General features: G+C 51.6%; 1 protein-coding gene across 1 annotated transcript in view; it reads right to left on the minus strand.

Moving 5' to 3' along the window:
• The window catches only part of SPSB4 (splA/ryanodine receptor domain and SOCS box containing 4), an 89,128-nt gene that overhangs the window by 64,250 nt on the left and 12,852 nt on the right, over positions 1-12,026 (minus strand). Inside the window, exon 2 of the mRNA XM_062178779.1 lies at positions 8,031-8,876. Coding sequence (XP_062034763.1) covers positions 8,031-8,724 — 694 coding nt within the window. The 5' untranslated portion in view covers positions 8,725-8,876. The remainder of the gene's footprint in view (positions 1-8,030; positions 8,877-12,026) is intronic.

Here is a 12,026-nt window from a genome sequence, read left to right on the forward strand (position 1 = left end):
GGCCCTCCCAGGCCACAGCAGAGAGCTGGCCTGGAAGAGGAGCAACCGGGACTAGTACCCGGCACCCCAACTGGAACTAGAACTCGGGGTGCCGGCGCTGCAGGCAGAGGGTTAGCCAAGTGGGCCACGGCGCCGGCCTTAATATGCATTTATTAAGCACTTACTTTGTACTCTGTTCCAAGGAGTGATATCTGGAAGTGGTGGACAAGGTTGAGATGCAATCCCCAGGTGGGCATTTGGCACAGCAGTTACAACACTTCCTGAGACACGTGCATCCCATATCAGAACACCTAGAATCAAGTCCTGGCCTGGCTCTGCCCCCTGATTCCAACCTCCTGCTAATGTGCACCCTAGGAGGTAGCAGGTGATGACTCAAGTACTCGGGTCATTGCCACCCACACTGGAGACTCAGATCAAGTTGTAAGCTCCTGGCTTCAGCCTGGCCTGGCCCAGCCCTAGCCATTGTTTGCATTAGGGAGTAAACCAGTGGATGGGATGCCTTTGTCTCTTTATCTCTATCTGCCTTTCAAATAAAAATTAATCAATTTTGTGAAAAGGCAGTCTCTATCTGAAAGAGACCCTACCTTCAGTGTTAGTAGCAACAGCATAACACATGTATTACAATGTGGTGTGGGAGGTATTTTACCACATATCCTTTAGTAGTGGTTCTGTTACCAGCGGTGGGAGTTTAGCTTAGTGGTCAAGATCTCATATTGGAATGCCTGAGTTCCACCCCTGGCTCCAGTTCCCAACTCCAGCTTCCTGCTAATGCAGACCCTGGAAGGCTCAAGTCACTGGGTTCCTGCCACTCATGTGGAAGACCTGGATTGAGTTCTGGGCTCCTGGTTTGGGTCAACAGTCCTGGCTGTTGCAGGCATTTGGGAAGTGAACCAGTGGATGGAAGCTTTTTTTTTCCCTCTCTCTTAAATAAATTAAAACCAAAGAACCAATACAATCTTTACCATATACACGGTAAAGATTGGAGCCAGTGCTGTGGTACAGTGGACTAAAGCCCCAGCCTGTACCACCGGCATCCCATATGGACATAGTTTGAGTCCTGGCTGCACCTTTTCTGATCCAGCTCCCTGCTAATGCGCCTGGAAAAGCAGTAGAAGATGGCTCAGGTCCTTGGGCCCCTGCACCCACACAGGAGATCCAGAAGAAACTCCTGGCTCCTGACCGTTGTGGCCATTTGGGGAATGAACCAGTGGATGGAAGACCTCTCTCTCTCTGTGTATGTCTCTACCTCACTCTGTAACTCTTTCAAATAAGTAAAATAAATCTTAAAAAAAAAAAAAAAGCACCTACTCTTCCACTTCCTGAGCATGCCTCCCAAGTCGTCACCCTTGCTCTGAGGAACCTCGTATCTGGGTGGAAAGAAGGCATCTGCGGGTGGAAACCTGGGTGAATGGGACAGGAGGCAAGAACTCAGCTCTGAACTGATGGTACAGAGACAGAGATCTGGGCTGAGGGCTGGCGGTGAGCTGAGGTCAAGACAGACTGATGCAGAAGGGAGGTGACAGGGGACCAAGCCAGGAACTCCACGGAGGAGACAAGTCCGGATGTCAGGGAGGCTGGGCAGACCTTGCTACCCCATGGGGATGTGTGGGGGCTGAGCGGAAGGGCTGTGAGTTGCCTCCAGACTGGAAGGACAGCTCTGCAAGGGACCGGCGTCCTTGTAGTCAACCTGGCAGAAAATTCTCTCTGGCCTTCATCAATACCAGAGCCTTGGATGGTCGCCAGCCTCCTCTGCTGAGCCACGGCGCCAATAAATACTTGTTGGCAGATCGATTAAACCATCTAGGAATGACATCTGGAAATACAGCTTTCCCCACTCAGTGCAGGTGCACAAGCCCACACAGGCAACAGCCTACTCTGCATGCCCAGAGCACCAACACCCTCCCCGTGGAGTCAGGCCATGTTTGGGGTGGGGCCAGCAGGGGCAGAGTAGAGGCAGGGCTGGCCCAGGCAGATGTGCGGTTACCACCTGGGTGTAAGCACAGCCCTGTTGCTTGTTAATTGTGTGGCCTCACTCCAGCAAATTCCTCACCTTCCAACACCCAGTTGCTCCATCTACAAAATGGGAGTAACAACAAAAATACTGCCACGAGAGAAGAAATGAATAGAACACTAGGCCCAGAGGTCAGCGCTGTGAGGCAGAGGGTTAAGCCACGAGAGACCCAGCTGTTCTGCTTCCAATCCAGCTCCCTGCTAATGTGCCTGAGAAGGCAGCAGAAGATGGTCCAAGTGCTTAGGTCCCTGCACCCAAAGTGGGAGACATGGATGGAGTTCCAGACTCCTGGCTTCAGCCTGGTTCAGCCCTGGCAGTTGCAGTCATTTGGAGAGTCAACTAGTGGATGCAAGATCTTTCTGCTCCTCCTCTTCATCACCCTGCCTTTCAAAGAAACTAAAAACAAAACCAAAAAAACCCCACTCAGCTCTGGGCCCCAAACACAGGCAGCATCCAGCAAAACGTGTGACTATTAATAGTGCCGCATTAAGGCTGCTCTGCCCAGGGCTGCTGTCTCGCTGGGGCTCCTCTCCCCTTCCTGTGTCACTCATGCACCACTCACCACCACAGAACTCCAGACTGGAGACAGAGCCGAGCTGTCAGGCCTCCCAGCAGCCAGCCTGTGGAAACAGGAGCCAGGGGCCAAGGAGCAATTCAGGAAACCAGGCCCAGGCAGATTCCAAAGGCCTGGCCCACCCTCGGGGCCCAACCTCACAGCAGTGGGGTGTTTTCAGTGACATTCCCTCATTAGAGATCAAGAATGCCTGATTCATGGCCACCGCTGGAGCCGTCTTTACACAACTTAGCTTTTCAGAACATCCTGCAGAGCTCTGCGCTGAGCCAGGAGCTTTGAGGGCCTGGAAGAAGCCTCTGGGGAGAGGGGGAAACTACAGTGACAGAGTCTCAGGGTTTCGCCCAGACTCACTGCTGAAGGCAAGGGTCAGGTACTTTGCTGCCTGGCCTCCCAGGCCGGTAGGGCAGACTTTCCTGTGCACACTCTTCCTGCCTCAGCGCTAAACCTCCCCGCAGGGCCTGTCTGCCTCTGAATACAGGCTCCCTGTACGACCTTGAGCAACTGACTCAAGCTCTGTGTGCCTAAATCTCTTCATCACAAACGGAATATGACAATGCAGTAGTCCCTCTTTGTCCAAGGATGTAATCCAAGACATTCCTGCCTGAAACCAAACACCACAGGTGGTACCAGACCCAACATATGCTGTTTGTTCCGACACATACATACCTATGATGAAGTTGAATTTATAAATTAGGCATAGTAAGAGACAAACAACAATAACTAATAGTAAGATAGAAAATTATACAATATACTATAATAAAAGGTATTTATAAGTTATGAATTGCAGGGCTGGCGCTGTGATATAGTGGGTAAAGCCACTGTCTGCAGTGCTGGCATCCCATATGGGTGCTGGTTCAAGTTCTGGCTGCTCCGCTTCTTTTTTTCTTTTCTTTTTTTAAATTTTATTTATTTATTTATTTTGACAGGCAGAGTGGACAGTGAGAGAGAGAGACAGAGAAAGAAAGGTCTTCCTTTACCGTTGGTTCACCCTCCAATGACCGCCGCGGCACCGCGCTGATCCAAAGCCAGGAGCCTGGTCTCCCCCTGGTCTCCCTACCTTTGAATCTACTGGGGCCTAGAGCAGGGGCTCAGGAATGACCCGCATGCTATCTTCATGGTCTGTCCCAGGGGTACAAGCATCTCTCTTTGAACAGGGAAATGACCCAAGATTGGACATAGCTGCCTTTGTGTATCAGGTCCTGAGGCTTGGGGCATTAAAAATGGTCAGGCTCCCTCCTCATCCCCTGCCACGGGGAAACACTCCCTTATTTATCAGTGTCGTTTCCCTGTCCTTCCCCAAGTGCTCACAGGAGAGTGTTTGTTTTAGAAGCCCCATCGGTACAGGTTTTCAGTGACTCCGAATGCTCTACTGCCTTTTCTTTAAAAAAGGATTGAGATATACTCCTACCATGCCCCCTTCCCTCGAGACTCCTGCCTGTGTTTGTGTGGACCCCCAAGCCCCAGAGCCACGCTGTTAGATGGACACACTGTAAACCCCTGGGTGACTGTCAAGTGATGATAAGGACTTGAGGTCGTTCTGTATAAAATACAAAATAAATGTTTTTATTAACAATGAAAAAAAAAAAATGGGATCTGAAGCCAGGAGCTAGGTGCTTCTCCTGGTCTCCTGTACAGAATCCGGCTCCCTGACCGGGACTAGAACCTGGGGTGCCGGCACCGCTAGGTGGAGGATTAGCCTATTGAGCCATGGCGCCAGCTGTTCCACTCCTGATCCCACTCTCTGCTATGGCCTGGGACAGCAGCTGAAGATGGCCCAAGTCCTTGAGCCCCTGCACCCCTAAGGGAAGACCTGGAGGAAACTCCAGGCTCCTGGCTTCGGATCGGTGCAGCTGCAGCCATTGCAGCCAACTGGGGAGTGAACCAGTGGGTAGAAGACCTCTCTCTCTCTCTCTCTGCCTCTTCTCTCTGTGTGTGGCTCTGACTTTCAAATAAATAAATAAATCTTTAAAAAAAAAAAAAAAGCTAGGAATTATTATTTCTGGAATTTTCCAATTTAATATTTCTGGACAACAATTGACCACAAGTAAGGCTAGAAAAGGAAAGGATAGAAAGTGAATCAAGGAGCTGGCACTGTGGTGTAGCAGGTAAAGCCTACAGTGCTGGCATCCCATATGAGTGCCAGTTCTAGTCCTGGCTGCTCCACTTCTGATCCAGTTCTCTGGTATGGCCTGGGAAAGCAGCAGAAGATGGCCCAAGTGCTTGGGCCCCTGTGCCTATATGGGAGACCCAGAGGAAGCTCCTGGCTCCTGGCTTCGGATTGGCGCAGCTACGGCTGTTGCAGTCAAATGGGGAGTCAACCAGGGGATGGAGGATCTCTCTCTCTCTCTCTCTCTGCCTCTACTCTCTCTGTGTAGCTCTTTCAAATAAATAAATCTTTAAAAAAAAAAAAAAAAAGGATCCAAGGGTGGAGGACAAATGCAGAGTTGTTCCACGGATTAAAGGTGTACAGCACTTAGAACAAAGCACAGCACAGAGCACGGACTAGGCACCACGGAAGTGCTGGTTACTGTTGGCTGTTTTACTGCTATCATTACTGTAACCATGACAGCAGTAGTAATAGCAGCCTGCCCACTTGCCCAGCCTTGATTCCACACTTTTCAGCTCACTCAGATGTGCATAGCCCATGGGTATCCTGCAGCTCTTTGCAGTAAACTCTGAGATGCTGAGCCATCTCATTCTGTGATGTAGCAGAGTAATTTCATGTGCAGAAGGCTCGAGAACATTACGTGTTTGCAATAGGAAATCACACCTTCAGGACCTCTTACTCCCAACAAATACACGCCTCAGAGTTACATGCAGTAAATCCTTTGTAAGTCTTGCTTTTAAAGTCATAAAAGTTCAAAAATTGACACTATGATACCCATTAACTTACTCTGTCACATTAGAGGAAAAGCCTAGATGAAGGGCACTTTTGTTTTAATCCAGGGTTAACCTCTAACCCTGCCCCAGCTCACTCAGCTAATCAAAGCAACAGACACTAATTGCTGTGTGTTGCCCTGTATCAGAGAGCTTTTTAAGCTCCATTTTATAAGGGAGAACACTAAGGGTGAGAAGGAGGTAAGAATTGCCCACGGCCTCCTGGGGTGAGACTGACCTGGGTCTGTGAGGGGCCTTGAGCAGAGTTCTGTCTGGCCATGAACTTGTATGGAAGCAACAGAGAGAACAGCCCTGCTCCCATTCCCCAGTTGGATCTGAGTTTGGGAACCTGCCACGGTGTCTACAACCAACACTGGTTTAGAATTCTTCCCACCCATAGATCCCCATCTTGGGTCACCTTCCTGCTTGGAGACTACCTAGCACCAAACAATGTCCCAGTCCTCAGGGATTCATGGTGGACTTTAGCCCAGATCACTGGCTACAGTCATCACACAGTCCCTTCTCATCCACTGTCAACTCTGCCAGACTCCATGGCAGTCTGTCCTATGGCCCATCCTGTAGTCAGGGATTGTCCCAGGCTGACCATAGGTCTTTCAGGCCCAGAGAGGCTGAGCTTCCCCACTCTGTTACCCTCTGCCTGGGATAGAGAACACTTACTCCCACCTGGAGAAGAGGCTGGTGCCATCACTGACAAGCCCCCTGCTACCAAACAGAGATGCCACAGGCTTGCTCCCATGACATCCCGGCCTCCCTTGCCTCTGGAAGAGTCTCTTGGATTCCGTCAACCTGAGCATCCAGCCCCAGCGGGGAGGAGGATGGAACACACTGACTCCAGTCTCCAACCACCCAGAGGACCCATGAGCTCAGAAGGCCTCCCACACGACCGCCTATCCCCACCCAGCCTCCAAGCTGTACACCAAGGAGCAGACGGCTCTCCTAGGTCCTAATATGCCTCAGAAGTCACTGGCTGAAACCTTGCTAGAGCCTGAGCTTGGAACCTGAAGACGAAGCAAGAGACTGGTGTGAATTAACAGCCAAGAGGAAGCCTACACAGGGGGCTTACCTGCTGGCTCTGGTAGCTCCCAGTGGGTGTCAGCATGAGGCTCTCATCCCAGTGCCCATACTACTGGTGCTACCCTATGAGATCTCACAACAGCTAGGAAAGATACCGCCCATTTCACAAATGAGAAAAATCCGTCTTAAGGAGTGAGACTCACTCGCCAAGGGTATAAAACCACCGAGCACGTCAGACTGCAGAGCCTGAAGCCACCCCTCTGGTCCAGTGAGGAATCCCAGCGAGTAAATGTTCTAATTCCATTCAACAGTGTTTGCTCTTGCTATTGGCTTTCGCACCACTGGCTTTGCCTGGTCAACCATGCCTAAGAGGGCTCCAAACACTTTCTACAAGGCACTGTGATGACTAAACTAGCCCCACTCAGGACATACTCATTTGCTCCTAGATTTAACTAGTTAAACAGAGAAAACAGAATGACATGTTGCCATGCAATGACAATCATAGTCCAACACCAATAAAAATGGAGCAGGAGCAACAGTGCTGCCAAAACACCAAGGTGGACCCCAGTTCTGGCTCTGTGGCTGTGCCCTGCAGTTTTTGTATCTCTACGATGGTGTATATCTCTCTGTTAAAACGAATAAACTGGAACTCTCTCATCCAAAATGAATAAACTGGGATTGGATTCTGGCTTTAAGCACCCACCTCTACAAGCTTTGTTACAAGGCTATGGCTGATGTATAGGTGAATAAGCCCTCCAGGGTCTGACTCAGCTGAGGTTCAACTGGGGACAGGCGGCCACATGCGCCTCTGTCTGGAGGCCACCCTGCCTCCCCAGTGACTCCCGCCTACCACCAATAACCGCTTTTATTACTGATTTTTAAGCTGCCTGGAAGTTGTAAGAGGCCTGCCTGCAGCCTGCAGGGGCACTTTGCTTCCCCACATAGTTTGCAGCAGTTGTTACCTTTTAAAAATTCGGACAGTTCATACAAATCTAGATTTCTGGGTTCTCTTTGGAAAACATACACACACACACACACACACGATTCCACATCTCAAAGTTCTCATTCCCACAAGGCAACAGTCAGTAGGCAACGAGAGGAAGTGGCTCTCTCTAACACACAGCTTACCAGTAAGAGCTGGAATCTGAATTGGTCAATATATAACAATTGTTATCAGGACTTAATAACATTATGTGTCGGCAACCTAAGGCCATGGCATGCAAGTGTGGGACCGTGCCTTCTTCATGGCCGCCTCCTCCTGTTGTGTGCGAAGCTTTGGCCATTTTGTACAGATCAGAAGATTCGCTCAACGCCCTTATCAGGAGCCAGGCGCTGTTCTGAAGCACCCACCCAGCTCCTGTGGGCCTCACAGCAACCCTGAGCTAGACGGCTGTCAATGGATCCTTTGTGCAGACGGGAAGACTGAGGCATCACGCCAGCAAAGGAGCAGGAGTAAAACCCACATGCCAACCCACAGGGCCGCCCCGGGCGCTGAGCCCCGCTCTCCCGTTCCCACAGACCCCGCACACTCACGGTCCAGGCCGTTGATGTAGCGCATGGTGACTTCGCAGTGGCCCCACACGGCGCTCACCACAGGGTACAGCTTCTTGCCCTTGAGGCCACGGAAGGCCACGCCCAGGTACTGGCCGTCCACGATGAAGCTGAGCGTGCCCTCATCCATGTCCAGCACGACGAGCAGCGAGTCTGGCAACGCGAAGGCCTCGTCCGGCCCCAGAAAAGCCGGGTAGGCGACGCCGGGCCGGTTCTTGCCGTCGTGGTAGAGGCGGCTGCGGCCCAGGTCCCAGCCCCACGACTCGGCGTCGCTGCCCACCAGCGCCGTGTAGCCCACCGAGTGCAGCGGTGCGCGCGCAGTGGCCACGCCCACCACGGCGTGCGTGCCGCGCTGCCGCGCAGGCCACGTGATCTGCCAGGCGTGCAGCCCGCGCGCGTGGCCCACCTTGCCGCGGATGCCGTCGGTGCTCTGCGCCACCGGGTGCCGGTGGAACGTGAGCCGGTCGTCGTCCTTGACGAACACGTTGAGCGAGCGGTCCTCGGGGTTCCACGCGTGCCGCAGCTGCACCGCCGGCCCGGCAGCCGGCATGTCCAGCAGCTGGTCCAGCCGCGCCGGCCGGCCGGGCTCCACTCCACGCGGCTCGCGCTTGGCTGGCCGCAGCGCCGCCTCGCGCACCTCCACCGACTTGAGGCTCCCGGAGAGCTTCTGGCCCATGGTTCACGGCGGAAGGGGGCCTGTGCAGGCCGCTGCTACCTCGTAGGAGCCTCCACTCCCGGTAGCCAGGGACGGGCCCCGGGGCGGGGAAGCAGGCTTCGAGAACTTCGACCGCCACAGCCTCCACCGGGCTGGGACAGGGGCCCAAGCTCCTGCAAGGAAGCAGAGGGCGAGGGTTACAACAGCAGTGTCTACAGCTACCTGGCTCCTCATGTACGCGCAGGCCTTGGCTGAGCCCTTTGATGCATGATCACATAAATTAATAGACTCATGCCTGACACTGCCGTATGCTAACCATTGTTCTAAGTGATTTCTGCTAGCTCCTTGAATCCTGAGGACCTCCCTGTAAGTCATACATGTTATTGTCCCCAATTTACCGAGGTGAAAAAACTGAGGAGTAGAGAAAAGGTAGTTAGCCAAGGGCTCAAATCTAATTAGTGATAGAGCCAAGATGCCGAGCTAGGTCATCTGGCTTCAGTCTTGTGTTCTTCGCTTAGAGCAATCACAGATAATCTGATTTTAAAAAGCAGGACTGAGCTCAGAGAAGTTGTGATTTGTCCAAGGGGCAAGCTGTGTGCCAAAGCCAGGAGACACGGCTGCCTAGGACATGGGCCCATCCAGGTAGGGCGTGGATCATTGGTTCCTGAGCAGAAGGCCCAGGGGAGCTTCCATAGCACCCTAAACTTCAACCAGGCTTGAGAGGTAAGAAACAGCACAGGTCCAGCAAGATCACCCCGGGGACATGGGCGTAAGGGAGCTGTCAGAGGCTGGTTGGGATATGGTTTCCTTGGGAAAGTGAAGGGGAAGGATGAGGGAGCCTGTGTCCAGGCCCTGGGGATATCCACATCACTCCATCTATTAGTTCTGTGACCATAACAAGGTCTCGGACCCTGAGACTCTATACTTCCCTAATCTGTAAAATGGGCACCTAAGAGCCGACATAAAGGGCCAGGCTAGGACTCTGCAGTGAGTTTTCCTCTCTGGCTGCGTTTCCTGGGCATCCCACATTGGCCCCCTTTTCTTGGATGAGTGAATTCTTTCTCTAGGTGTATAAACACTGTTAAAAACAATTACTCACAGATTTCCCTGAGGTGGGCTCCTGGTTTTCAGGGAAGAGGAATTGGCCACTAGGAACCCCCTAATGTGCTACATAACCCAGGCCCTGAGTGTGGGGAGAGGTGGAGGGTTGAGCCTCGCTGCCTGTCTAGAACAGAGGCAGGTGCCTTCCCTCCCAGGCCCGACAGCTACTGGATGGAGAGCAACTTCTCTGAGACAGATGACCGGTCCCTATCCCCTGCCTTGCCTGGCAGTGACCTCCGCCCTAACAGTGGCATACCCCCAGCCAAAATCTAGGTGGGGAAGGAAAGCACTCTGCTGCCACTCAGCACAGATAGGCGGATTGTGGGCTTATTTTTGAACCCTCCCTTTTATTCTAAACTCACATTTTCTTTTGTTTCCGTTGTCAGATCCCAGCTTCAGCCAATGTCAACCCTATTCAATGACTTCTGGCTAATGTCTGATCTGAGGCAATACCAGAATACATAAAAATCCGCAACAATAGACAGTTTTATGAGAGCAGAGTAGTTGCTCCTTTTCAAATCTGCAGTCACCCAAAATCAAGGAGAAAAAGAAACAGAACTGCAAACTCCCTCTTCAGCAGAAATGGAGCACAATTGTAATCCGAACCACAACTCGCCAGGAAAGGCTGCCAAGAACAGCAAAGGGCTGCCCGAAGAGTGAGGATGGAAAGCCGTGGGAAACACCTGGCCAAGACACCTGTGGCTCCAGAGCTGGGATAAAGTCGGCAGAGCCAGCCAGGAGCTGGCACTCCCTGAAGAGAAGAGAGGCAGTGATTCCTAACGCGCTCTGGCAGGAGGAGGAGAGAGGAGAGCAGAGCTAGCAGGCCACGGCCTGGCCATTTTCAGGGGAAGCAGTGTGTTGGGGGAGGCGGGGTGGGGGTAGGACCTGAATTGGGAGAAGCCCACAGCTGCGGGTCTCTGCTGACTGAGTGGGAGCAAAGACAAAATCACTACCGCAATCGTGTGAACCAAGTTTCTGGGAAGCAGGCGGCAATCTGCTCTCCGAAAATACTTCTGGCACCTCCTCTATACGCATTGCCTGCAACATGCTGATCCAGGGAAGATTCACCTCTTTCAAAGAAAAACCAGCCCAGGAGATAGTGATGCAGTAAAAGAGACAAAGGGGTAAAAGAACGGGGGTGGGGGTGGGGTGGGAAGAAAATCAAGAAAACTCACCAAGAAAAAAGCTATCACAAAGCAGACTGAAAATTGTGACCAAATCTGTAGACTAATTTTGTAGTCATTTAATTCAGATGGGAGACAACTCAGGCAGTCCATGAAAAGATTAGGGGGCAGGGCCAGTGCCATGGCCACTTGGTTAATCCTCTGCCTGCAGCACCAGCATCCCATATGGGTGCCGGGTTCTAGTCCCGGTTGCTCCTCGTCCAGTCCAGCTCTCTGCTGTGGCCCTGGAGGGCAGTGGAGGATGGCCCAAGTCCTTGGGCCCCTGCACCTGCATGGGAGATCAGGAGGAAGAATCTGGCTCCTGGCTTCGGATCGGCGTAGCTCTGGCCGTGGCGGCCATTTGAGGGGTGAACCAACAGAAGGAAGACCTTTCTCTCTGTCTCTCTCTCATTGTCTAACTCTATCTGTCAAGGAAAAAAAAAAAAGTTATATTCTTGTCAAATACTCAGAGTACTTGTAAATGTTTTCACCATAAAAAAAAAAGATACTGTGCTAAGAATGCATATATAAATCAGTTAGGCTTAGTCATTCCATAATATGAATATATATATGTTTCAAACCATTATGCTGTACGCACTAAATAAATAAAATGTTATACATTGATTTAAAAAAAAATAGGGGGCAGGTGTTAGTGGGGCAGCAGGTTAAGCCGCTGTGGGGTTAAGTCCTGGCTCCATCCTGATGCTAGCTTCCTGGGAGGCAGAGGTAACTGCAGCCCTACTGCCCACACAGGAAACCCAGATGGAGTTCTGGCTCCTGGATTCCACCTGACCCAACCTGGGCTGTTCAGGGCATTTGTGGAGTGAAAGTGGGTAAGAGATTGCTCGCTGTCTCTCTCTTGCTCTGCCTTTCAAATAGTTAAAAGTTTTTAAATAAAAAAATTAAGTCCATTTTACATTAAATCCAAAGGTAACCTCCACAACTAAAAGTAAAATACAAACCTTTCAAACCGCCAGAAGGAACAGCACACAAAATAGAATGGGCCATACAGTCAGCTCTCTGTATCTGCAGGCTTTACAGCTGACGATTGAACCATCC

The sequence above is a fragment of the Lepus europaeus genome, chromosome 2 (genome assembly GCF_033115175.1).
Source record: "Lepus europaeus isolate LE1 chromosome 2, mLepTim1.pri, whole genome shotgun sequence".
NCBI lineage: Eukaryota > Metazoa > Chordata > Mammalia > Lagomorpha > Leporidae > Lepus > Lepus europaeus.